Here is a 27,575-nt window from a genome sequence, read left to right as displayed (position 1 = left end):
AACACATGGAAATGCTATTTATAAGCTATGAATTAGTTGTCAATACCCCACTGTATGATTATTGAACATTTGGCCCTATTACGCAGGCCGGGTTTTCCACAATGGCGAGCTACTGGAGCCACAGATTGGAGCCCAGAAGAGGATTGAACCATACCACTCCTGCCGGCTGGTAGGGGGCTCTCTTTTTCGGCCCACAAGATTTCCACACACATTGAATAGTTTTCTGGTTGCAAGCCTTTTATGTTATTTAACCCTCCTCTTGTGTTAGGGTCGGCACCGACCCGTTTTACATTTTAATGCATAAAAAGAATCACATAACATTTGTTTATTGCATCAAGGCTTTTTGACTTTGTCAGGAAACTATTTCAACAAAAATAAAACCAAAAAAATCATTTTTACTACACTTTAAAATGGTCTGGTTGAAATTATGACCACTGTATTGTTAGGGTCGGTTTCGACGCGGTTATAATAATATGACTATAAAGCAATATTTTGAGCCACAACTGAAATCATAAGTGTACAATTAGCCAACACAATGACAACCAGCTCCTCTTCTCATCATGGAAGCTTCAGGGGATTCTCATTTTGACCGCTTTTCCAGTATACCAGCAGAAAAACAAGGTCCAGACATGTGAGGGGAATTCACTCATTTGACTGATGGCTGATTTTACATTTACAATTTGGATCATGGAAAGAGCACTTTGGATCACGGAAAGAACACTTTGGATCACGGAAAGAATGACAAGAAGTAGAGTGAACCAAGATCTGGACCTGTTCTGCTTTTTGATTTCAGTTTCTACTAAAGTTGCGTTGCTGAAAACAATAACTTTTTCTACCTTTTCTTGACATGAATATATATGGGTCAAAATTGACCCCAACACCATAGATGTTTCTTTAGTGATTAATACTAAAATGATAAAATAAATCAAACTAATTGATTTAAGAGATATGTTCTATATCCCTCAGTAATAGTCAGGTAACAAAAGAATTCAATTCATTAATATGATTATTTTGAGGTTCATTTTACCATTTTTGGAAATTAAAATTGATGTGTATAGTGACAAAAAAAGGCCTCCATGCCCACACCAAAAGTATTAAAAGCAACATTTTCATGGATGAGGAAGCCTAAGAAGGTAAACAAGACATGAGAAGCAAATTTGATGGTAACTTATTGTTTTTAGTGTATTTTATAGCTGATTTAATACATGGGTCAAAACCCACCCGTTAACATAAGACATGATACCAGAAAGCTAACAAAAGAGGAAGGTTATACTCCATTATCAATCCCACATTTAAATTTATGTAAACAGGTGATAATTTGTGGTTGCACTGTGAGTGGGGGAGACGTTAGTCCTCTTTTGTGTTGTCGAAACACATTTTATGGGTGTCTCATTTACTTGTGTGTGTAAATAGTAAATAACAATGAAGTAATTGAACTCACTCAGCTTGCGTCTTTGCTCTGGGTCTCTCAAAAGCTGGTGCCAATGCGGCCCTGCAGGCGTGCTGACGTAGAACTGGAGAAAGGCGTTTTCTGCCTCCTCTTCACAGTTGACTTCTTCTTCGGACACTATCAAAACATCAATGCTAATATTTTAGCATTTTATAGGCAGCGTTATTAGGCCATTAAATCACTGAAATGTCATCGAAAGTGGATACTAGATGGTGGTTGGTTAGAAGGTAACATGGTGTGTGTGTGTGTGTGTGGGTGGGTGGTACTTACACATCTGGTCACAGAAGGCGACGGCAGCAAAGTAGTGCGAGAGCGCCCGGAAGTGTTCCGCCTTGACCTGAACCATGGACGCCCACGAGAAAGGCACGTAGTCCTTCATCAGCGGCTGCGACACGGCCTGCTGCACCAACACATAGCAGTCTGACACCTGCGGGAACAAGGCCGCGTGCGTAATGGGGTTACTCGAGTCCCGTGATATACCGACACCCGCGCCGAGGTTTGTGCGCTCACCCGTGCGGCCTCCTGCGCCAGGCACAGCAGAGACGTGAAGTGTGTGTCCTGCGCGGTGAGCAGAGTGCGCTCAAAGACGCACTCCTGCAGCTGGGCCGCCATCAGATGCACCAGCATGCACAGCGACGGTCCACTCATGTCGAGACTCGGTGCGTTGGAGAAGTTCTCTTTCAGGTAATGAAATGTACCTGAACGGGTATGATTAATCAATTATTCTTTGCAAATATAGACACATTTATATGAATTGTACGTAACAAAGACAGAAGTTGATTGACATGATTACTACATGTGTTGACGGACACTCATCCATTTTTCATAGGAATGACCTCCATTTTATACATATTACGCACTAACGATGGATCGGCGCCATCGATCGATAGCGCTGCGCCCGAGACTGCTCCGTCGTCGCCGCGCAAATCTCGATCGATTTCTGCGCCCGAGACGGCTCCGTCGTCACCACGCAAATATCGATCGATTTCTGCGCCCAAGACGGATCCTTCGTCGCCGCGCAAATCTCGATCGATTTCTGCGCCCGAGACGGATCCGTCGTCGCCGCGCAAATCTCGATCGATTTCTGCGCCCGAGACGGATCCGTCGTCGCCGCGCAAATCTCGATCGATTTCTGCGCCCGCGACGGATCCGTCGTCGCCGCGCAAATCTCGATCGATTTCTGCGCCCGCGACGGATCCGTCGTCGCCGCGCAAATCTCGATCGATTTCTGCGCCCGAGACGGATCCGTCGTCGCCGCGCAAATCTCGATCGATTTCTGCGCCCGAGACGGATCCGTCATTGGCGCAGCGCTATCGATTGATTGCGCAGATCCATCGTTAGCGTATCGCATATCGACGGCAATTTAATGGGGCGCCTTTTAGTGCTAGAGGGCTTCCGTAGAGTCGAGTATATACGTGTGTGTGTGTGTGTGTGTGTGTGTTCGTACCTGCAGCTCTCTGAAAAGCCTCAATAGCTCGGTCGATCCCGGATGCGGCGGAGCGATCTTGCCGCGCGCCGATTTGCGTGTACAAAGCGCCGATGTTGAACACCACACTTCCCTTCTCGAAGGCTAAAGCTCGCTGACAGGACGGAACGCCGGTCAGAGAGTCGTACCTGAGAGACAGTAGAGTACCAAGACGTTCACCTTGCGGGTTTTATGTCTAACATGGACCTTCAGGAGATGGTCTCCAGAAGCCGGGGAGACATACTGGACGACCAAGATCATACTAAAACCTGATTTATGCGTGGAAGGCGCTTTGCGTCTTACCAGTGGAAGTGCACACCCAGGGTGCGGTGTGGGGGGAAGAAGCGTTGATCCACGTAGTACAGTTGGTTGTAGTACTCCATCAGCAACTCCAAGCCAGTCTGGTCCCGACTGGGCGTGCGCATGGCCTAAACCACAACCACAGTACTGGCTTAAGTTGGGGTCCTTTTTAAAAGTCAACGTCTTAACTTGTTGTTGTATGCTTGAAGCTAAATAATGGTAATGGTTTAATTTGATTTGAACATGCATCAGATTCCAATTGAGTGCATCCCATAATCAGTTCCCAGTTCCACATGTCCAAAAGGAGTAGGAAGAAGCAAAGCTTGTTAAATCCTACCCCTCCATCTGGTACTTTTAAAATGAGTAACTGTTACATTTGTTCACTTCCTGCTTTCTTAATATAATTTAAGTACTTTTTATTATTTTTTAATTATTAAAAAATGTTTATTTAAAAAAATATTTAATATTTTTTTTAATTTTTATTATTTTATTTTTTATTTGTTGTCCCGTACCAAAGTAGGAGGTGATATGAGCATCCAATGCCATAATGTGTACCATAGTAAGTGTCAATATAGTGATATACGTATATAGCACATCATGACTGGTTCAAGACTCTTCATCCTTGTATTTAGCAAACATCAACTGCTTGTATTGTTTCTTGAATTGGCTCATCGTTGTGCATTGTTTGATTTCCTTACTCAATCCATTCCATAGTTTGATTCCACATACTGAAATGCTATGGCTAGCATAACGTCGTCCTAGCATAGAAGTGTTTCAAATGTACTTCTTCCCTGAGATCATATTTCTCCTCTCTTGTAGAGAAGTATTGGATGACATTTTTAGCTAATTGCTTATTTTTAGCCTTATGCATTATTTTAGCTGTTTGAAGATGAACTATATCAGCAAGTTGAAGTATTTGTCATTTTAGAAATAAGGAGTTAGTATGTTCTCTGTAGGCGGCATTATCCTTACTGGCCTTTTTTGCAGTACATTTAGCGAGTGAAGATTTAAAAAAAAAAAAGCATTTGAACATTTAGAAAAATTTGAAGTCACTAAGATAGAGGAACCTGTCTAAGCTCCGTAAGCTCCTTTATCTCCTGGTTGTACAGCAAGCCGTCTTCTCCATAGTGTTCACTGATGAAGTCCTGGAGGAGGAAACACGCACAGACAAGCTTGATGTGTACTGTATTGTCAAATATAATGTAAGAGTACATTGAATAGAGTACAGTGTAGGATTAGCATTTGTCAGTAGTCAGTTCAATTCCACCCTTTGTGTGGAGTTTGGGGGTGAAAAAAAATTATCCTCCTACTGTGTGGAAGTGGTACATTTTTGGCTTCCTCAATTTTGAATAAATAAATTCAAGAACCCGAGTTCAATTCCACCCTTTGTGTGGAGTTTGGGGATGGGGAAAAAAATCTCCAACTCTGTGTGGAAGTGGTAAATTTTTGGCTTCCTCAGTTTAGAAGAAATAAATTCAAGAAGTCATACATTTTTGATGAGATGCATAAATATCGCTGCACGGCGGTCGAGTGGAGTTTGCATGTTCTCCCCGTGCATGTGTGGGTTTTCTCCGGGTACTCCGGTTTCCTCCCACATTCCAAAAACGTGCTAGGTTAATTAGCCACTCCAAATTATCCATAGGTATGAATGTGAGTGTGAATGGTTGTTTGTCTATATGTGCCCTGTGATTGGCTGGCCACCAGTCCAGAGTGTACCTTGCCTCTCGCCTGAAGACAGCTGGGATAGGCTCCAGCACCCCCGCGACCGTCGTGAGGATAAGCAGTACAAAATGGATGGATAGGTTTATAGCCCACCTTTGGATTTTGGATCAACATTTGCAATAACACTCCCCTTTTCTCTTTAATTGACCGTTTTAGTGAACGAGTGTACATGCTCACCTGGATAGGGATGGTGAAGTCCACTTCCTTGGTTTCTTTTAACCCCAGTGGGATCATGGGAACGTTGACCGCCTCGCTGCAGGGGGGAGAGGAAAAGGCTCAATTTACACAGAAGCGTGGAAGAGTTGGGCCAGCAGCTTTATCAGGGGTGCACCCCCCGTCTGTTGGTCACAGGAAGTGATTACAGCGCTCTGTGCTTCATCCTGTTTAAATGTAAAGTATTAAACCCACGGCGCCACATCACTGATTAGCATCACTTTTACACGTCAATCATTGATTTAAATGTAGTGTGGGTCACATGATCTTAACTGTGTACCTATCAGTCTGGTAGACTTCCATGTTGCTGTTCAGGTCCTCCAGTTCTTCTTTCAGCAGTTGGAGGTTGGAGTTGACGTAGCTGAGTTCCAGCGCCACCGTCTCTTTCACCTTGTTGTTTGTCGTTGCCCTGCAAATATATTACGTATTTGGGAAGCCATTACATACATTAGCCCCCCCCAAAATATTCACCAAATTCACTGCATGTTTCCCCGTCAAGACCAATAATACCATGTGAAATACTTGGTGCTGATTGGACACGTTGTGGCTTTTAATGGCTACATTTGTCACTTTGGTAATGGTTTAATTTCATTTGAACATGCATCAGATTCCAATTGAGTGCATCCCATAATCAGTTCACAGTTCCATATGTCCAAAAGGAGTAGGAAGAAGCAAAGCTTATTAAATCCTACCCCTCCATCTGGTACTTTTACAATCAGTAACTGTTACATTTGTTCACTTCCTGCTTTCCTAATATAATTAAAGTTTTTGTTTTTAATTTAATGTTATTAATTTTTTAATTTATATTTTTGGCGGGGAAATGACCATCCAATGCCATAATGTGTACCATAGTAAGTGTCAATATAGTGATATATATAGCACATCATGACTGGTTCAAGACTCTTCATCCTTGTATTTAGCAAACATCAACTGCTTGTATTGTTTCTTGAATTGGCTCATCGTTGTGCATTGTTTGATTTCCTTACTCAATCCATTCCATAGTTTGATTCCACATACTGAAATGCTATGGCTAGCATAACGTAGTCCTAGCATAGAAGTGTTTCAAATGTACTTCTTCCCTGAGATCATATTTCTCCTCTCTTGTAGAGAAGTATTGGATGACATTTTTAGCTAATTGCTTATTTTTAGCCTTATGCATTATTTTAGCTGTTTGAAGATGAACTATATCAGCAAGTTGAAGTATTTGTCATTTTAGAAATACGGAGTTAGTATGTTCTCTGTAGGCGGCATTATGAATTATCCTTACTGGCCTTTTTTGCAGTACATTTAGCGAGTGAAGATTGCTTTTATAGTTATTACCCCATATTTCCACACAATAAGTAAGATATGGTAGATTCATAGAGCAATAGTGTAGAGTGATTTCTGATTGAGAACAAATTTTGCTTTGTTCAATATTGAAATATTTCTGGCCACCTTATGTTGTATATTTGTAATATGAGGTTTCCAGCTCATATTTTCATCTATTGTGATTCCCAGAAATGTATTTTCGTTCACGCTTTCAATGTCCACATTGTGTATTTGTATTTGCTGGTGCGTGTCCTTTCTGCTGTTAAATATTGAGTTCTTTGTCAGAAAATTAGTTTTTTTCCCTGAATAGATGGTTTCCCTTTTGATATTTTGACTTTATTCTTATTACATCTCACCCTATTTCTTTAGTTTTTTACTTTATAAATTTTTCTGCAAAAAACAAAACATCTATTAGCTATTTTAACTGTCAGCTTTACGTTCCTAAAATTACCATGTTGTTCAAATACACAATCATCCCAACTCTGGAGGTAAAATCAGGCCTTGTGACCCCACCTGAAGAGGTTCTCCGCTCCGGCTCTCATACGCATCTCCTTGTTTATTTGCTGGTTGATGCGAGCTCGCCGGTGCTGCAGTTTACTGCGTTGAGATTGAGCGAAAGGATCGCACCCCTGCGGAGGAGAGCACAGTGAATACCTTTTTTTTAGTAAACAGGACCGGGACTTTATGAGTGGGTTCCGCTGCGTCTGGGCCGGAATATGTTCTGAAATTGTTTGTACAGCGTGCGTGCAGTAATCCTGCAATGCGGATTAGGATTGTGGCCCAGCTAACTACCTATTAAGCGGGAGTCAGGAGGTCACTAGGGAAGCTACCGGACATCTGTTCCGATGCGGTCCCAAAAGGAAAAGTATGCCATATGACAGGGGTCTCAAACTCAATTTACTTGGGGGGCCACTGGAGCTAGGGTCTGGGTGAGACTGGGCCACATCGACTATAGTCACATTTATAATCTTTTTATTTAAAACATATTGCGCAACTGCAGGGTCTTGAGACACATGCTAACTCGCAAACTAGAGAGCTAGCGACCTAAACGGTAGCCTTCAAGTTATTTCCTTTAAACTTAAATAGCCAAAAACTTACCACTTCCACATGGATAGGGAGGATAACTATTAAGTTATTTAACCTTTAACATGAACATTAATCAAACGTAATAATTTTTTCTGGGTATATGATACCATACAGCATCCATATCAAACTTGCGCGGGCCGCACTAACATTAAACTTTCATATCAAGGCGGGGGCCTCAAACTAGTGTCCTGCGGGCCACATTTGGCCCGCGGGCCGCGTGTTTGAGACCCCTGCCGTATGTGGTTCCTGAGCCACTATGATGCAGAGATGTGCTCAGACCATGGTGGTATCATAAAAACACTTAGTTGTATACTGCTGATTAACATTTTTCATTGGTAGATGTATTTAATTACATATACTGCATATGTGTATATATGCATTGTAGGGATAATACATGTATTTAGTGCCTTGCCTTTCTGATGCTGCCATTGTCACTGCTGTCTTCTCCTGGATGCAAGTCCTCCTCTGACGTGTGATGTTCTCTACAACATAACGACCTTTAGTAACAAACTACAACAATGGCGTCACACAAACAAAACATGACAAAAAAGTAGCTGGAATGAATAGTACAACAATGTAGTAGTTAACAAGCGGTACTTGCCTCGTCGCGGGTTCCTCCATCGTGAAGCAACAACCACCGACGAGCAAACGTTACATTTCTTCACCTATTTTACAACTTTTACCCGGTGAACAAAGTAGCAAGTCGTCGTAAAATCAAACATTTCTTCTTTGCAAACCGTCACTCTTTTTTTTTTCTTGCTCGCTTCTTTCCAACTTCACTACAAGCTAAGGGGCTTTATTCGCAGAGGCGGGTCCGTACACGCAACTAGCCAATCATCGTCAAGCGTTTACGAACGACAACACTTTGAGCGAATCGGATTGAGGATAATACCATCGACGACAGCGTGCTAACCAATCATAAACTGCTCTAGGCGTCCCCCCTCCCACCTCGTGCGGCCGTTGTTATGGTAACAGCAGGGTTTTAGGCTTATCTTGACGACGATGCCCGGAAGTGAAAGCATGGTATTTTCTGTGTTAAGACTGGACACTGGACAAGTACAAAGAGTAGTCTAATGTGGCCCCAGCATCACAAATTAAACAAAACGCTAACTAATGTGCAGGTAAATATTACTTTTTTTTTCTAAAGAAAAAGAAACTTAGCAGCAAAAGGTTCCGCTAATGACGAAAAATGGCTGAAGGACAGCTCGGCACAAACAGGGCGACTGTATGGAACAAATGCGTCGATAATATGACGGTGCAAGGAAACTTGGCCGTAGAAAAACAGGACAACGTGAAAGATAGAAAACGTCCTGAAAGACCTCGAAGAGGTTAACTCCCAGCTGCCGTCAATCATGTAAGTACGTAGCAACCGTCCGCTAATCGATAGCAGGTGTGCCCTGTTGTCCCGCCTCTAACCGGAAGTCAGGCACGTGAGCAGGACACAAGTAAGAGTCTACAAAATAAGACACAGGAAGCGGAAACGTGGAACGTGACAAGACTTGTTTTAAAATCAAACATCTATTTAAAGCCTTCATCATCTTAGCAAGCACAGAAGCTAATAAAAATACATTTACTCCCCCCCTGCCCCCTCATTTTATACACAAAATAAAAAATAAAACACTTTTGGACCCCCTCAAAAATGGGGTTATTAATAGTTTACATTTGTATCACAGGTCAATATCATGACACCAAAAAAATACAATAAAACTGTACAAAAATGATACAAATCCTTTTTTAAAAAAGAAAACCTTGGGTTAAAATGATGCAAAGGGTACATAATTGGACTTTGTCGTCGCTGATTTAAAAAAAAAATGAAAAGAATAGATGCTTGTTTATTTCTTCTGCTGGATGAAATTGAGATTGAGCGGGAGTCGAACATGGGGAGCCATGGGCAGGTTGGGATTGGGATGCGCCATGGAGCCTGAGGAAAGATGGGGGGCGGGGGGGTCCACAAGAGCAAATTAATAATACATTCATGCTGCAATTTACATACAAAAGTGCATTGTTTTTAATAATTGCATATATTTTAGATCAGGGGTCTCAAACTCAATTTACTTGGGGGCCACTGGAGCTAGGGTCTGGGTGAGACTGGGCCACATCAGGTTTTCCAAAAAAAACCAAAACGCATTTATTAAAAACAGAAAAATATACAAACTTTTGCAGTGCTTTGGTTCCGATTTTCTACAAGAAAAGCTCTGATAAAACATTCCACTGTTCTCAAATATCTTAATTTTTATTTTTCTGCACAAAATAAGTTGAAAAATAAACAAATCAAGAATAAAGAAAATCAATCAGTAATAAATAAATATAATAATAATAATAAAACGGCAAATAATAAAAACTTAAGAAACCACATAGTTGGTGGGTAGACAAATTATTTTTTTCAGATTAAAATGAACAAAGCATTATTAGAGCCCTGTAGACATGACAAAACACGACTATAGTCACATACTCTTTTTATTACAACATATTGCGCAACTGCAGGGTCTTGAGACACATGCTAACTCGCAAACTAGAGAGCTAGCGCCCTATACGGTAGCCTCCAAGTTATTTCCTTTAAACTTAAATAGCCAAAAACTTACCACTTCCACACGGATAGGGAGGATAACTATTAACATTTATTATTTAACCTTCAACATGAACATTAATCAAACGTAATAATTTTTTCTGGGTACATGACACCATACAGTATCCATATCAAACTTGCGCGGGCCGCACTAACATTAAACTTTCATATCAAGGCGGGGGCCTCAAACTAGTGTCCTGCGGGCCACATTTGGCCCGCGGGCCGCGTGTTTGAGACCCCTGTTTTAGATTGTACTTAGTTGCTGGAAGCTTCGTTCCCTTGAGCGCACACCCCCAAAGGGGGTCAATAACATGCGAGTTTGAGTCCCTTTCTAAATAATATGTAGTTTGTCTTGCCACAAGGATATGGCTTACCCGGTTGGTAGCGACCGTTGCCCTGCTGGATGAAATTCTGGGGCATTCGGTACGACCAGGAAGGAGACAGCGTGTACTGGGGTGTTTTATTGTGCTCCCATGGGTGAGATCCTTGGTTCACGCCCACAAACTGGCCTGGGTGGGCTAATTCTAGAAAGAGAAAAATGGAAATCTTTTAACCGATAGAATTATGATGAATCATAAAGTGTTGTCATAGCAACAGGTGACGTGAGAGAGATCACCCGGCGAATACCTGACTTGACTACGGTGCCGTTGCCCAGAAGCGAGCCCGTTTGTGCCAGGTGGTTGAGCCAGTGTCCTTCACGTCCCGGGCCACTCATGCCCAGCGGCATGGCGGCCGGCTGAGCGAAAATGATACTGGGGTCGTTAAGGTTCACGGGGTTGGGGCCGCCCCCTGGAGTCGTGGCGAATTTCAAGCCGGGTGGCGAGGGGGCATTGGGCGCAGATGTGCCGAGGACGGGTCCGTGGATGGGCCAGGAGGCGGACGGGATGTTGGGCGGGTGCTGGTGGGAGGGGAGGGGCCCCAGTGCGGACAGGGTCCCGAGGCGATACTGGCCCGGGTGTGACGAAGGGAAGGTGAAGAGAGAGAGCGGGACCTGCGGGTGGGCGGCTTGCTTCTGAGGGCTTGAAGGCATGGGTTTGTTCTGGGAGGGCTGGGGGGAGCTTTGGGACGCGGCCGGGGGCTGTGGAGAAAAGGGCGGAGTCTGGCGACTGTTTGACTAGAGAAGGAAAAAGAATCACACGTCAACAACGAACCTGCAGGACTACAATGATTATTAGCTATTATGCTAATATGCTAACGTGCTAATGTTCAGGTACCGTTACGATACAGATTTCAGCGGTATTTCCGGGATGAATTGTGAATTACAAACAAAGAGTCCAGTGTAACGGTCGTCGGTACTCACGCTGTCCGAGGGTAGCCGGGCCCTTCCGGGGCATTCCGGTGCACCCTGGGGGGCGCTGATGGACTGGGACCCGGCGGTAGGACGTACCACGTGGGGAGCTGAGGAGGAACAAAAGACGTGGGCCTGTTAGGGACTGGTTTTTAACCCCCGGGTGTGTTCAAGGGTACCTGGTGCCCCGGGTGTCCTGTGCTTCAAATGGCGGTACTCGGGACAGTCCCTCCTTACGTGACCCGGGTCCCCACATTGGAAACAACGGCGATCTTTTTGCTCTCGCTCTTCTTCTTTCACATCCTCGTCTTTGTCGTTGTCTTTCTTTTTCATTCTGATAAAAAAAAAAAACGACAACATCTTGGTGGTTAGGATCTGAAAGTACGGCGGCGCGGAAAAGTGGGAACAATGCCAACCTGCGTCTCTTGGGACAATCCTTCATGTAATGTCCGATCTTCCCGCAGATCCTGCAGCAGCGGTCGTTGGGAGCCAACTCGCCGTCCGTTAGAACGTTGGGGTTGAAGAAATAGTCCTGTGTAAGATTCCAAACAAGGAATGTGAATGTCATTAAGACGGGAATGACATCCCGTCAGCCATGTTTGCACGTACCACTTCAGTGCCAGGGATCGGGTAGAACGGATTCCCGAACAGGTTCCTCCCGTTTATAAAGGCCTTCATGATGAAGTTGGTCACTGCGTGAGGAGAGAACGTGTTCACGTGTCAAAAATAATGATGTTTTTTTTTTTTAGTGGAATTAATCATGACAAGCCACGCCCCTCTCCCTTGTGACCACAGGCACTCAACAGCAGTTCAATTCCATCACAAACGCATCCCCACTAAGTATTTTTTTTTAGGGTATTTTTTTCCATGAACCTTATTCTCATGAACTGATATTTGGGAAAAATACTTACTTTTGCGTGAAACTCCAGCACCCAGATTATGATTCAAATCAAAGGGATCTGAAGGGAAGAAGACAAGCAGCGTTGCATTATGGGACATTGAGGAGGCTAAACCAGCATTCCGGTAAGTAAGCACCTTCGATAGCGATGCATTTGCTCGTCCACTGTTTTTCAAACGTGGTGAGACGTTTCTTCTGGCGGATGCTGATGACGTGCTCCTTGAAGTCAAACTCCTCCGTGTAGAAGCGCAGGAGGCCCAGCCACAGCTCCCCCACGGACTCGGTGTTGGGCTCCAGCTCTGCCAGACGCCGACGCTGCGTGGACAGACGCCCCCGGTTGGGAAACAATTCCATACACGCGGAGAAGGTCTGATTCGTCTCACCAAATCATCGATGTCGTCAAAGAAGAAGGCGTTCCAGCCGTCTACAATTCGCTGGGGGACGCTTGGACCATCAAAGATCTAAAACAAATCAAATCAATCTCCATTGTTTTGGGATGCTAATGGCCGCCACGGGTACGGGTACTGGTACGGGTACCTCCTGCAGGACTGGTATGACCGGAGGCTGCCTCTGCTGCAGAAAGTAAAGCACCATCAGGATGTACGCGTAGGATGATAGACTTCCTCTGGACGCATCTCCAATGTCACAGCGCTGGGAACACAAACCGCTTATTGCACAAACCAACCATGCTAATTCCTTTTCCTTACCTTGGCAAAGACCTTCATCATGTATCCGAGGAACTGCACGCGTGGATCCAGGGCTGCATACAGAGCCAGCATTCTGGTGTTATGTTGAGCCTATCATCAGATCATCACGGACACGTTCAATTCCAGGCATTTGTCCACAAATTACACCGACAGGGTGAACGTGTCACTTACTAAGGTGTTGTAGAGGCTGATGTCGCCCTCCAAACCGCTTTGTCTGTGTTCAAACTTGACGATAGGCACTTTTGCTGTCGTGATCGGCAATATGTTGCGGAGACCTTCCGTAAAATGGGAGAGAATCGGATAATTACATGACGTCAGGATCCCGGCTATCCATTGTCACACGTGCATTCACCTGTATGCTTCTTTAGCACTTTAGCAAGGCCTTCAATGATCTCCTTGCAGTTCAGCTTCTGTACAAACACAACAATTCAGCAGGAATATGAAACTCTCCAAAGTGGATTTGTTGTAAGCGTGCCTACCTCCGCCGTCTCATGACCTTCAAGAGTCATGCAAATGTCAAGGTCGCTGTCGTGGAAACCGAAGCCGTTCTTGGAGGATCCAAACAAACACAACTGGGCTTTATCTGCACGTTCACACGCAAGAGAAAACAAAGTCAAATGAGGAAAAGCGGCAGTAACAAACGTGGTTGGGTGGTGTAGTAGTAGAAGAACTACAACTACTTGTTGGAGTACAACATTGGATTGCGTATTTGGGGCCCTGTATACTGCCTATGTCAGTCAAATATGCTGCAGGATAAGCTAACGTCTAAGTTTTTCAATGCCGTGCAATCAACCCACACTACCTTTGCAATCCACCCATTGGTAGAGGAATTAGTACTAGCGTGTGTATTCATGCCATATTACTCTGTGTGTACTGCACCTACTCGTAGGAAGTAGTATATCCCATTAAACACTCACCATTGTACTCCTTCCTTATGAACCTTTCCAAACTGGCTAGGATCTGCTCCCTCTTCTGTTGCTCAGCATGCGTAGGCGCCAGTTCATCTGCCATACGACACAACAGATGTATGATTTTTATAATATAGGCAGGTGTTTATGTAAAAAAAAACCAACCTATATTATGAGAAAATCCCAAGGATATCGTAGAATTATTTGAGCAAAAACGAGCAAGTAACTAAAAGGTCCGTATGAACGACACACATTCTACCAGGGAAAAAAAAAAAATTATATATATATATATATATATGGCTTGGTTTAAAAATGTTACATCTAAAAATAATTTTACGCTATGGAGTCATTTGTATTTAATTGAGGAAAATACGTATACGTAAGGATTAGCATTAGCATGACTTACTCCGGTTTCCTCCCACATTCCAAAAACATGCTAGGTTAATTGGCTAACTCCAAATTGTCCATAGGTATGAATGTGAGTGTGAATGGTTGTTTGTCTATATGTGCCCTGTGATTGGCCGGCAACCAGTCCAGGGTGTACCCTGCCTCTCGCCCGAAGACAGCTGGGATAGGTTCCAGCACCCCCGCGACCCTTGTGAGGAAAAGCGGTAGAAAATGAATGAATGAATATATATATATATATAACATGGCTTGGTTTAAAAATGTTCCATCTAAAAATAATATGACGCTATGGAGTCATTTGTATTTGATTGAGGAAAATACGTATAAGGATTAGCATTAGAATGACTTATGTTGACATCAAACTAAAGCTAAAGACACAAAAATGGCAGAATTTGGACATTTATTCTTTTTAGCTGGGGGGGCGCATTGGGCTATCGTTTGAAGCTTAGGCTGTAATATTAATAATTCATTCATTCATTCATTTTCTACCGCTTATCCTCATGAGGGTTGTGGGGGTGCTGGAGCCTATCCCAGCTGTCTTCGGGCGAGAGGCGGGGTACACCCTGGACTGGTGGCCAGCCAATCACAGGGCACATATAGACAAACAACCATTCACACTCACATTCATAGCTATGGACAATTTGGAGTGGCTAATTAACCTAGCATGTTTTTGGAATGTGGGAGGAAACCGGAGTACCCGGAGAAAACCCACACATGCAAACTCCACACAGCGATGGGTGGGATTGAACTCCGGTCTCGTAGCTGTGAGGTCTATGTTCCAACATAATTCCGCAAATTATCTGTGAGAATTTTTACCACTTCCACACTTGTCAACTAATTCCTTCATTTTCTAGTGCTTATCCTCACGAGGGTCGCAGGGGTGCTGGAGCCTATCCCAGCTGTCTTGGGGCGAGAGGCGGGGTACACCCTGGACTGGTGGCCAGCCAATCCCAGGGCACATATAAACAAACAACCATTCACACTCACATTCATACCTATGGACAATTTGGAATCGCTACTTAACCTAGCATGTTTTTGGAATGTGGGAGGAAACCGGAGTACCCGGAGAAAAACCCACGCATGCACGGGGAGAACATGCAAACTCCACACAGAGATGTCTGCGCACTAACCACTCATCCACCGTGCAGCCCAATATTAACAATAATAACGATCAACATTGTAGTTACAGTGGCAGAGTTTGCAGAGCCCATCCAGGATCTCCCTGAAACGGTCGTTCATCGGCGGGAGCGTCGTCAACTCCATCTTTTTAAAGTCTTCCGGACACTCATCCTTGAGGTGACCATCTCGTTTGCAGATGCTGCACACCACGTTTGGCGGCTAAAAACACAAAACACTCAACATAAGTTGAATTTTCGGTGAACGCGGTCCAACTTTCTTACCTTCCCGCCGGTGAAAATCATTTTATCAAAGACATAGTGAAGATCTTCCGACGATACGGTCCCATCTCTTTCGGAATTATTGCTTTCTTCTTCTTCGTCAGTGTCCAATACCCCGTTGGCAGACAGGGACGGGATTGACTGTTGGGAAGGTTTGTCCCCTTCGCTGAGGACTAGGTCCATGAGGCTGCCGTCCAACGTCTTCTCATCGTTCTTGACGGACTGATCGTCATGGTCGTCATCCTTCGACCCCGGGAACGCCGTCCGACTAGCTCCGTCGCGTTTCATTACATTTTTCTTCATCTTCTTCAAACATGAGGCCTCCTTCTTGTCCACTGGGTACAACTTGGAGCCCTGCTTGGTGGGAACCTTGCTTTTCTGTTGCTCCGGCGTACTTTTTCTCTGCGGGCACGCAAAGTACTTGTAAGCCGTACGGAAGCGCTCCTGGATGTACTCGAACACCATCTGACTGTTCAAGCTCCGTGCGACGTTCCTCTTCAACGCAAAGGGATCTTTGTAGGAGAGAGCGAGAGTACGAGTCAGCTTCTGCCTTTCACCAACATCTTATGAGGATCCACAGACCAAGATCATGGACTTGAACACGGGTACCTTCTATCGCGAGCCTGCGACGAGGCCAGTTCTTCATTTCCCGAGAGAGCAGCTCTTTCAGTCGGATGCTGATGATGTATTCTTCCAGCGCAAACTCCAGCGTGTAGAAGCGCAGGAGTTCGAACCACAATTGTCCCAGCGACGCATCCTTACACGGTTCAAAGGTCAACTGGGCCTTGAAAGGAGATCCATTTGCAAATCAGTTTAAGGACCCTCCAGAACCGGCGTGAATTTACTCACCAAGCCGTTGGAATGATTCGTTTCATTGGGCTCTGATTTGGGTCTGACTTCCCCAGCCGCCTCGTTCGGATTCTCTCCGTGTGCATCCGTGGAACTCGGAGGTCTGTACTCCCATCGGACAAACAAGTCCAATAGAACTCCTGTCAGGTGATACTCGTCCACGCGTTTCACGTCAAAGCCGGCAATCTGAAACAGGAGCCAAGCAAATCAAGATGTTTCGTCACGATTATTAGATGAGCATTTATTGTGAAGAAAGAACACGGAGCAGGGAATGATGTGTGATGCTGAGAGGATTCCTGATTTCTTGGCAAATGGGCAGTAATAGCTCAGACAGGAGCGCCGGTATCTCGGTCCGAAATGCTCATCTTGACATTTCTGTTCATTTAACCCTCCTCTTGTGTTCGGGTCGGCACCGACCTGTTTTACATTTTAATGCATAAAAAGAATCACATAACATTTGTTTATTGCATCAAGGCTTTTTGACTTTGTCAGGAAACTCTATTTCAACAAAATAAAACCAAAAAAATAATTTTTACTACATTTTAAAATGGTCTGGTTGAAATTATGACCGACCTGGTTATATTAATATGACTATAAAGCAATATTTTGAGCCACAACTGAAATCATAAGTGTACAATTAGCCAACACAATGACAACCAGCTCCTCTTCTCATCATGGAAGCTTCAGGGGATTCTCATTTTGACCGCTTTTCCAGTATACCAGCAGAAAAACAATGTCCAGACATGTGAGGGGAATTCACTCATTTGACTGATGGCTGATTTCACATTTACAATTTGGATCATGGAAAGAACACTTTGGATCACGGAAAGAACAATTTGGATCACGGAAAGAACAATTTGGTTCGTGGAAAGAACACTTTGGATCACGGAAAGAACAATTTGGATCACAGAAAGAACAATTTGGATCGTGGAAAGAACACTTTGGATCGTGGAGAGAACAATTTGAATCACGGACAGAACACTTTGGATCACGGAAAGAACACTTTTGATCACAGAAAGACCACTTTGGACCGTGGACAGAACAATCTGGATCACGGAAAGAACACTGGATCACAGAAAGAACAATTTGGATCACAGAAAGAACAATTTGGATCGTGGAGAGAACACTTTTGATCACAGAAAGACCACTTTGGACCGTGGAGAGAACAATCTGAATCACAGAAAGAACACTTTTGATCACGGAAAGAACACTTTGGATCGCAGGAAGAACACTTTGGATCATGGAAAGAATGACAAGAAGTAGAGCGAACCAAGATCTGGACCTGTTCTGCTTTTTGATTTCAGTTTCTACTAAAGTTGCGTTGCTGAAAACAATAACTTTTTCTACCTTTTCTTGACATGAATATATATGGGTCAAAATTGACCCCAACACCATAGATGTTTCTTTAGTGATTAATACTAAAATGATAAAATAAATCAAAGTAATTGATTTAAGAGATATGTTCTAAAGCCCTCAGTAATAGCCAGGTAACAAAAGAATTCAATTTATGAATATGATTCTTTTGAGGTTCATTTGACCTTTTTTGGAAATAGAAATGGAGGGGTATAGTGACAAAAAAAGGCCTCCATGCCCACACCAAAAGTATTAAAAGCAACATTTTCATGGATGAGGAAGCCTAAGAAGGTAACCAAGACATGAGAAGCAAATTTGATGGTAACTTATTGTTTTTAGTGTATTTTATAGCTGATTTAATACATGGGTCAAAACCCACCCGTTAACATAAGACATGATACCAGAAAGCTAACACAAGAGGAAGGTTAAACAAGTACAGAGTGTGGCTAAATAGCTTGATGTTTAACTTTATGGTAGGCCTACTGTAAACCCAGAAAAGAACCGCTCGTTTGAGGTCATTTTCCACTCCGTATAGAAATGTAACATTCTTATTTATGAGAATGTGACACTTTCCTTACCCAAGCACCCAAATAGACGGGGAGGATTGGCTCTTTTCTCTGCTGCAAGAAGAAAATGACCATGAGGGCGAAGGAATATGAGGGGATGCCACCCTCCGCCTGGCAGTCAATGTGACACAGCTGCACAAGTAAAAGAAAAAGCAATGAATCAGTACACGACTGAGGTTAGACACTATTACTGTCAGTCTAATAACTCAACGCAATGATCCGCAGATGGGATTTTTTTTTTTAAAAACTCAAAAGTACAGTTTGTCACTCCACACTCTTTATTGCTCTCTGGTTCTACCATATCTTACTTATTGTGTGGAAATATGGGCTAATAACTATAAAAGCAATCTTCACTGGCTAAATGTACTGCAAAAAAGGTCAGTAAGGATAATTCATAACGCCGCCTACAGAGAACATACTAACTCCTTATTTCTAAAATGAAAATAATTAAAAAAATAAAATCAAAAATAAAATACATTAAAATAAATTAATAAAATAACATTATTCATTCATGAATGAAATGAAAATAAAATATTAAAATAAATTAATAAAATAACAAATTATTCATTCATTAATTCATAAATGAATAATTTTTCATCTTATAATTAATTTTAATAAAATTAATTAATATAATAAAAACATATTCATTCATAAATGAATAATTTTTCATCTTAAATTGATTTTAATAAAATAAATTAATATAATAAAAAATATTCATTCATTCATTCATAAATGAATAATTTTTCATCTTATAAATTTTAGTAAAATTTATTTTAAGTTTAATAAAATAAATTAATAAAATAATAATTATTCATTCATTTATAAATGAATAATTTTTCATCTTATAAATTTATTTTAATTTAACTAAAGATTTAATTCATTCATATTATTCATATTAATTTATTAATTTTTGTATTTTAATATTTTTGTTCGGGGTGATATGACCATACAATGACATAATGGGTATATCACCTATATATATATATATATATATATATATATATATATATATACACACAACAAAGAAAAAAATAAATAATAAAAATTAAAAAAATATTTTTTAAAAAATTAAATATTTTTTTTAATAAAAACATTTTTTAATAATTAAAAATAATAAAAAATACTTAAATTATATTAAGAAAGCAGGAAGTGAACAAATGTAACAGTTACTCATTTTAAAAGTACCAGATGGAGGGGTAGGATTTAATAAGCTTTGCTTCTTCCTACTCCTTTTGGACATGTGGAACTGGGAACTGATTATGGGATGCACTCCATTGTAATCTGATGCATGTTCAAATGAAATTAAACCATTACCATTACCAATCAACATAACCAAGGAGGCCTACAACCCCAGGAGAGTCGATTTTTAGGATGTTTCATTTGCACACTCACCCTTGCCCAGTAGCGGAAAGCCAACACCAGGGGAACCAACCTGGGCTCCCTTTTAGCCAAGGCTGCCAGGTGACACGTGGTGAGATAAGCAACATCGTTGCCTGCACTCACTTTGCATGTCAGGCCACTGTAGGGGAAAGAAACACTCAAGTTGTAACATTTCTTTATCGAATGTTGCTACTTTAATACTTCCAACAATGCAGGGTTGTTTAATTGGACAAGCAGGGCCTTTTGCATGGACACGGATATGTATGTGCTATTTTTGGCTGCACCGCTAGATCATGCACTTTTTTTTTTTGCACATAGATAGCAAGTTCGAAACCGGCTTGAAGCATCACTGACCTGCTGACATCACGGCAGATGATAGCGGGAACTTTGGCATGGAAGTCTGACACCACGTCTGAAAATACAGCTGGAAAAGAGAGCGAGACTTCGATCAGCAACTTTCCCAAAAGGTGACAAGCTAACTCAAAAATACTGAGTACCGTATTTTCCGGACTATAAGTGGCACTTTTTTTTCATAGGTTGGCTGTTCCTGCGACTTATACTCCAGAGCGACTTATAAATGAAAAATGTGTTTATGTTCCATAAACACTGGACACCTTTTCTGTTCATGTTTATTTTTTGTGTAGCTGAATAAGCATTGTGTTAGCATATCTTACACCTATTCAGCCTGTTCTCTATTCTTTTATTGGTAGAACTTGCCTTCCAAGAGGACGTAATGTCTGTTTTGGGTAAGTAGTTTGGAAAATTAATTACCCGCAAAAAATGCCACTTATACTCCAGTGCGACTTATGTATGTTTTTTTCTACCTAAATATGCATTTTTGGCCTTGTGCGACTTATACTCCGGAGCAACTTATAGTCCAGAAAATACGGTAAATTACCCGCAAAAAATGTGACTTATACTCCAGTGTGACTTATGTTCGTTTTTTTCTACCAAATTATACATTTTTGGCCTTGTGCGACTTATACTCCTGAGCGACTTGTTTGTTTTTTTTCTCCCTAATTATGCATTTTTGGCCTTGTGCGACTTATACTCCGGAGCGACTTATAGTCCAGAAAATTAAGTAAATTACCCCCCAAAAATGTGACTTATACTCCAGTGTGACTTATGTTCGGTTTTTTCTACCAAATTATACATTTTTGGCCTTGTGCGACTTATACTCCTGAGCGACTTGTTTGTTTTTTTTCTACCTAATTATGCATTTTTGGCCTTGTGCGACTTATACTCCGGAGCGACTTATAGTCCAGAAAATTAAGTAAATTACCCCCAAAAAATGTGACTTATACTCCAGTGCGACTTATGTATGGGTTTTTTTTCTACCCAATTATGCATTTTTGGCCTTTGACTTATACTCTTGAGCAACTTATGTTTGTTTTTTTCTACCTAATTATGCATTTTTGGCCTTGTGCGACTTATACTCCGGAGCGACTTATGTATGTTTTTTTTCTACCTAATTATGCATTTTTGGCCTTGTGCGACTTATACTCCTGAGCGACTTATGTTTGTTTTTTTCTAATGTCAAATGGTCTTGTTTTACCACTAAAACGAGCAGTACAGGTAGTGAACCAACAATTGGTAATTGCAGAAACACAAAGTCCTTTTCAGACATGTTGAAATGTGTACTGCAAACGTGATGTGTATTTTGTATGCTACTGTGTGTTTACATGACAACTAAGGAGAGTTTGACTCCAGACTTACTGCTGTTTTTGAGGATTTCCAGCGCTTGAATCAGCACTTCAGGTTGTGTCATCTGGATGTGCAAAAGCAATACAAAAAAATGTCAGTCAGGACTCTGGACTGCGACTAAACTGTCGCATTTTGTAACTAAAACGGACGATGCCGTGAGTAAAACTGTTATGTACTTGCACAGTTGATTGACGACAGCCTGTCACAGTGTAAACTTCTGCAAGCATGAGATCCCTCACGCACTTTTCCACCATCTTTGTTTACACATTTTGCCGAGCTCTTATTTCTTCTGTCACTCTGGCAGCAGCTAGCTAACTAACTAGCTGGCTAGTTAGCTGTTAGCCTCTGATCCACAAACTCCCTTGGCATTTAGCGTGTCACAGGCTCACTGCACAAACTAGCCTACATCCCAGTTCCTTTGCTCAGCCAATCAGAACACAGTAAAGATGCCTTCACGGACATTTCCCATACTTTGGTGTTAAAAAAAGCATGGTTCCAGTCAAGTCCACCGAGCACCTTTGGAACTTCTATTATGGAAATTATAATTCACATTGACTCACTGTTGAAGGGTAGACGATATCGATGTTGATATCGCTCGTCTTGAAGGCAAATCGGGAAAGACAAGAACCATAAAGACGCAGCGAACAAGCTGGAGAAGAAAGTAGTAGACATTGAATGCACCACCAATATCCAGTGCTTTTCAGACACACAGTAAGCGTTCCAAGTCAAACCTGAGATGTCTTTCTTAATGATATCCTCCATCCTAACGACGACACTCTTCCGAATCTCCAAGTCCTCCTCTGAAATTCCATGTTGTTTGGCTGCTTCCAGGACGGCCGCGTCGATGGCCCTTAGCTGTGAAGCAGAGGGAGGCGGGAGGGCACGTAGTTCATTCTCCTCCTGTTTTTCCTGCAACAGCACAACATGTTTGCAACATTTGTTCAAGGAAAAAAAAAAACAAGTAACGGACGTGATAACGGCATTCATTCCCGTACCAGGATGTTCTTTTTGTGTCTCTTCTCCTTGATGTGCTTGTGGGCTCCTTGAATGTGCTCGATATGCACGGAACAGAGCTTGCATATGTACTGGTAGTTTGGGTACTCCGGGGACTGCTGTGAAAAAAAATACAAAACACACTACAGCAGGGGTCTCAAACACGCGGCCCGTGGGTCAAATGTGGCCCGCAGGACACTAGTTTGAGGCCCCCGCCTTGATATGAAAGTTTAATGTTTTGATATGGATGCTGTATGGTATCATGTACCCAGAAAAAATTATTACGTTTGATTAATGTTCATGTTAAAGGTTAAATAACTGTTAATAGTTATCCTCCCTATCCGTGTGGAAGTGGTTTTTGGCTTTTTTAAGTTTAAAGGAAATAACTTGAAGGCTACCGTTTAGGTCGCTAGCTTTCGAGTTTGCGAGTTAGCATGTGTCTCAAGACCCTGCAGTTGCGCAATATGTTGTAAATAAAAAAAGTATAAATGTGACTATAGTCGTGTTTTGTCATGTCTACAGGGCTCTAATAATGCTTTGTTCATTTTAATCTGAAAAAAATAATTTGTCTACCCACCAATTATATGTGGTTTCTTAAGTTTTTATTATTTGCCGTTTTATTATTATTATATTTATTTATTACTGATTGATTTATTTTTTTTTATTCTTGATTTGTTTATTTTTCATCTTATTTTGTGCAGAAAAATAAAAATTAAGATATTTGAGAACAGTGGAATGTTTTATCAGAGCTTTTCTTGTAGAAAATCGGAACCAAAGCACTGAAAAAGTTTGTATATTTTTCTGTTTTTAAAAAATGCGTTGTTTTTTTTGAAAACCTGATGTGGCCCAGTCTCACCCAGACCCTAGCTCCAGTGGCCCCCAAGTAAATTGAGTTTGAGACCCTTGCCCTACAGTATATCAGGCATGTCGAAACTTTTGAAAATCAAAGGATATTTGGATGTATTTTTTTATTTTGTAAAGACATAATAAAATGTATATACATTTAAAGGCTAATCTTAGCAACACATTAGCATCTTCTCTTCTATTTTACCCATTCCTACTGTTTTTTGGGGTTTAATTTTATTCCTACAGTGTGCCACGGGCCATTAGATACGCCACCTGCCGTATATGCCGTAATTGGCACCCATTAAATTTGGAGAAAAAGAGATTTTTTAATATATAAGCCCTACATGTCCACGTCATATTGCCTGTGAGGACCAGGTAGCTCTTGTTGCTATGAAAAAAACTCAGAGCTTGTCAGCCCATTGGAAAAGCCAGAAAGTCATTACTCATCACAATTTGACTCGTGGTGTCATCTTACAACGCTAAACTCATCACACAGCAGCTTAACATTAAAGAATGACAGTGTACAAAAGGCTACTTGTTATACTGTGTTCTGGTTTAATTAGGCTGATGTGTGTGCGGGCGTGGCTCGGAAGCACTATGGTGGTCGGGTACCTGAACGCGCCACGGTAGCTGGTGTCACTGTAACTGTTCAGCCCCGGTTGCTATAAACGTGAGTAACATTTATTATCACTCATTTAATGTTAAGACGCCGCCGATTTATATCGCTATTGTATCGTTTTTGTGCCGTTATGTTCAGCTTGTCATACTTTTAAGAGTCTGTGGATGTAGTCTCGGCAAAGGCGCTCCTCCGCCTGTCGGAGGCCAAGCTGCTGCTCCGTGAGCGGTCCTTCCATTGGAACCGGACCCGCAGCTGTGCAGCCTTCACCGGCGTGATGATGCGTCACTACTGCAGCGTTCAAACCTGAAATAAATCTGTTTTAACAGAGCTGTATTTAAAATGAGGAAAAAGTCGACCCACCATGACATTTTTCGCTTTCCGATTGCTCTGTCGGGAGTTTGTCGGGTTGAACAGGAGTGTTTGTCTCTCTGTTGTCTGTGGAAAAACAAACCCCCAAAGTTACGCAGCAATGTCATTCACTGTGATTTTTGGGTCATCAATGGCGTTGTTACCTCTCTCCCCAGAGCTTGTTCTTCCGGTTAGTCTCTTTAACCTCGACGAGCGTTCCTGCTTTCCGTCCGATGATCCTTTCCCTGGGCCGTGACTTACAATTACGATGGCGTCATCCTTGGGAGCGGTGAGGGTTTCTTTGCAGCACTTGGAAGAGTCTGCGGCCTCTCGTTTTGTTGCTTCCTGATTTGAGTTTTGCAAAGATTTTGATGCTTTAGGCAGAGATTGCTTGTTTGACTTGACAGACGCTCGAGACGCATCCATCCCTCCGGTGATGCCGTTTGTGTTCTTGATGGCGTGGACACCATGAAGAGACAACAGGAAGGTACAATACTGACAGTCTATGTAAACAAAACAAAGCAAAAATCACATGCACTGATAACCACAATGTGACTCTATGTGAATCACGGCGTCACTCAATCACATTTTTTTTGTATTAAACATGTTTCATGTTTGAATACAGCCTATTAATAGACAAAAAATATGCACATTTTACCAGGATTTTGCCCAAATTAAGTAAAAAAAAAATTAAAAAAATTAAGGCTTTCAGAAGACTCATTCAAATATGTTATAACATGTAGTATTCTACACTGGTCACTGGGTGTCAGTGATGTTACTGTCGTGTTCGGTGAGACACACAAGCACCAGACAACAGGATTTTTTCATGCTTGAATCGTCTTTCAACCACTATGTGAATCACGGCTTCACCCAATCACATTTTTTTGTATTAAACATGTTTCATGTTTGAATACAGCCTATTAATAGACAAAAAATATGCACATTTTACCAGGATTTTGCCCAAATTAAGTAAAAAAAAAATTAAAAAATGTAAGGCTTTCAGAAGACGCATTCAAATATGTTATAATATGTAGTATTCTACACTGGTCACTGGGTGTCAGTGATGTTACTGTAGTGTTCGGTGAGACACACAAGCACCAGACAACAGGACTTTTTCATGCTTGAATCGTCTTTCAACCACAATGTGACTCTATGTGAATCACGGCTTCACTCAATCACATTTTTTTGTATTAAACATGTTTCATGTTTGAATACAGCCTATTAATAGACAAAAAATATGCACATTTTGCCCAAATAAAGTAAAATTAAAAAAAAAATTAAGGCTTTCAGAAGACACATTCAAATATGTTATAATATGTAGTATTCTACACTGGTCACTAGATGTCAGTGATGTTACTGTAGTGTTCGGTGAGACACACAAGCACCAGACAACAGGATTTTTTTCATGCTTGAATCGTCTTTCAACAGACGCATTAATCCCTGACACCGATGTCACTTCCTGCCCGCCCTCTACTCTCACATTTACAATCAACAAATGAGCACAATTCTTATTTATGTCTTAGATGACCTTTCTTCTCTTATTATGTCGACTATATTGGCTAATACAAGTGTGAACGTGACTGTGGTGCTGTTATTTCATGTCGAGAGGGCTCTAATAATGTTAAACTTATCTAAAAGGTTGTAAAAAAGTTTTCCAGGATCTAACTATAATATTCCATTTATAAATAAGGAATGCTACTTTGCGGAAATTCACATATCACAGTCGGGTCTGGAACTAATTAACTGTGATTAAAAGGGGGAAATTGTTTTTTTTTATGATAAAAAATAATGCTAGTCCAAATATGTCTGGACCTTACGGTAGCCTGACTTAAATTAAAAAAAATATTATTATTATAGTTTTTATATATTTGAGTATCATATTTATTTATTATTGAGTGATTAATGCGCAGACCGGGGTTCAATTCCATCCTTGGCCATCTCTGTGTGGAGTTTGCATGTTCTCCCCGTGCATGCGTGGGTTTTCTCCGGGTACTCCGGTTTCCTCCCACATTCCAAAAACATGCTAGGTTAATTAGCCACTCCAAATTTCCCATAGATATGAATGTGAGTGTGAATGGTTGTTTGTCTATATGTGCTCTGTGATTGGCTGGCCACCAGTCCAGGGTGTACCCCGCCTCTCGCCCAAAGAGAGCTGGGATAGGCTCCAGCACCCCCGCGACCCTCGTGAGGAAAAGCGGTAGAAAATGAATGAATTTATTATTATTATTAAATTATTACATACAACAAATACGCAGTTTTCTATGAACAAACAATTACACAAAATTACTTCCGATAATATCCCCACCTTGTCACAAACCGGGCTGGGGATATTAATGTATGCTAATAACAGTACTGTTTACATATGAAAATATGCTTCCTTTTCTGTTCCAGCTACAAGAATGGAATAAACAAAAAATAAAAATACTGACTGAGCCTCCCAGTGGTGCCCGCATTGCCGGATATGGTGAAAGTAAGAAAAAGCACCTGTTGCCTTATTTGCATTAAAGTAATGTGATCCCAAAAGATTGCAACAATGGGATCCTCTGTGTAGTACAGTGTAGTACATCAAAACCCTGCACGACCCACTCAAGACATGTACAGTAACTGATGTGATGCATCATTTACCCTTTGACTGCGCACAGTCGCACATAAAGCTCATTAAAAAAATCACGGAAAAGCGTTTGCGAAGCTCCCATTTGTGGTCGAGTTTTAAAGTTGCGATGAGGAAGTGAGGTTCGTGATCAAAACATCATCATGCGGTTCAATTAGCATAAGTTTCAAAACGTAAACACGAGCGAACACCAAGTACACTATTCTAAACTTCCACAAAAGAGAACTTACATTATTATGGCAAAAGCTCTTTTTTTTGTTCAAATAAGTGGTTCGAGTTGTGAATGTTATGTTGTCTACGTAAGCGAAAGAAAAAACAAAAGCCTGTGCTGATTACCTCACTGAAGAAGCTAACGGGAAATAAACAATGCTAACAACCATTAGCATAGCAACGTCAACCTGCACGACAATTGGCTGTGACGTAAACAATAAATATAGGTTTGAGACTTACTTTGTAACTTTAAAGTTGACTTGTGATTATCGTTTGGTGGCCCTACATGTTTTTCAGCTCCTGTGGCCTGCTCACAGCAGCAGCCTTGGCCGCCATGTTCCTACGTCACACCGCTGCATTGTGGGAGGGCTCGTGACGAAAAA

At 41.7% G+C, this 27,575-nt stretch overlaps 2 protein-coding genes and 1 long non-coding RNA gene across 4 annotated transcripts in view; 1 reads left to right on the top strand and 2 right to left on the bottom strand.

The window, feature by feature from the left end:
- Nucleotides 1–8,652, bottom strand: part of rhpn1 (rhophilin, Rho GTPase binding protein 1) — a 14,470-nt gene extending 5,818 nt beyond the window's left edge. For both annotated transcript variants that reach the window (XM_058073524.2, XM_078790291.1), the window contains exons 1-11: nucleotides 8,146–8,652; nucleotides 7,957–8,026; nucleotides 6,972–7,087; nucleotides 5,431–5,559; nucleotides 5,115–5,190; nucleotides 4,283–4,360; nucleotides 3,219–3,343; nucleotides 2,898–3,064; nucleotides 1,961–2,148; nucleotides 1,721–1,877; nucleotides 1,442–1,567 (exon numbers count right to left, since the gene is read on the bottom strand). In XM_058073524.2, coding sequence (XP_057929507.2) covers nucleotides 1,442–1,567; nucleotides 1,721–1,877; nucleotides 1,961–2,148; nucleotides 2,898–3,064; nucleotides 3,219–3,343; nucleotides 4,283–4,360; nucleotides 5,115–5,190; nucleotides 5,431–5,559; nucleotides 6,972–7,087; nucleotides 7,957–8,026; nucleotides 8,146–8,165 — 1,252 coding nt within the window. In that variant the 5' untranslated portion in view covers nucleotides 8,166–8,652. The remainder of the gene's footprint in view (nucleotides 1–1,441; nucleotides 1,568–1,720; nucleotides 1,878–1,960; nucleotides 2,149–2,897; nucleotides 3,065–3,218; nucleotides 3,344–4,282; nucleotides 4,361–5,114; nucleotides 5,191–5,430; nucleotides 5,560–6,971; nucleotides 7,088–7,956; nucleotides 8,027–8,145) is intronic.
- Nucleotides 1–20,447, top strand: part of LOC131129729 (uncharacterized) — a 21,950-nt gene extending 1,503 nt beyond the window's left edge. Inside the window, exons 2-3 of the long non-coding RNA XR_009129876.2 lie at nucleotides 87–169; nucleotides 20,180–20,447. This is a non-coding gene — a long non-coding RNA (uncharacterized LOC131129729). The remainder of the gene's footprint in view (nucleotides 1–86; nucleotides 170–20,179) is intronic.
- On the bottom strand, nucleotides 8,655–27,575 carry tut4 (terminal uridylyl transferase 4). Its single transcript, XM_058073523.2, has 31 exons — nucleotides 27,433–27,575; nucleotides 24,536–24,874; nucleotides 24,384–24,458; nucleotides 24,172–24,326; nucleotides 22,561–22,677; nucleotides 22,297–22,474; nucleotides 22,126–22,214; nucleotides 21,578–21,629; nucleotides 20,216–20,285; nucleotides 19,874–20,000; nucleotides 18,494–18,613; nucleotides 16,563–16,748; nucleotides 16,323–16,497; nucleotides 15,717–16,225; nucleotides 15,504–15,654; nucleotides 13,921–14,007; nucleotides 13,483–13,586; nucleotides 13,356–13,413; nucleotides 13,175–13,278; nucleotides 13,004–13,093; nucleotides 12,834–12,947; nucleotides 12,680–12,757; nucleotides 12,434–12,611; nucleotides 12,310–12,357; nucleotides 12,008–12,090; nucleotides 11,815–11,930; nucleotides 11,578–11,732; nucleotides 11,411–11,508; nucleotides 10,738–11,224; nucleotides 10,485–10,634; nucleotides 8,655–9,465 (listed from the first exon to the last, which is right to left on the bottom strand). Exons 2-31 carry the CDS (start codon nucleotides 24,795–24,797, stop codon nucleotides 9,377–9,379), a joined length of 4,305 nt encoding a protein of 1,434 aa, XP_057929506.2. The 5' UTR covers nucleotides 24,798–24,874; nucleotides 27,433–27,575; the 3' UTR covers nucleotides 8,655–9,376.

Source organism: Doryrhamphus excisus, linkage group LG4 (genome assembly GCF_037039965.1).
Source record: "Doryrhamphus excisus strain RoL-2023G ecotype Guam linkage group LG4, RoL_Dexc_Guam_v1.1, whole genome shotgun sequence".
In the NCBI taxonomy this organism is placed as follows: domain Eukaryota; kingdom Metazoa; phylum Chordata; class Actinopteri; order Syngnathiformes; family Syngnathidae; genus Doryrhamphus; species Doryrhamphus excisus.
This window is presented reverse-complemented; position numbering and strand designations above follow the sequence as displayed.

Coding starts and splice junctions, on each gene's coding strand:
- tut4 (XM_058073523.2), bottom strand. CDS start 24,797: ATGGATGCGTCTCGAGCGTCTGTCAAGTCAAACAAGCAATCTCTGCCT. Junction 24,459..24,535: donor AACAAGCTCTGGGGAGAGAG/GTAACAACGCCA, acceptor GTTTTTCCACAG/ACAACAGAGAGACAAACACT. Junction 16,749..18,493: donor CCGTCTATTTGGGTGCTTGG/GTAAGGAAAGTG, acceptor CTCCTGTTTCAG/ATTGCCGGCTTTGACGTGAA.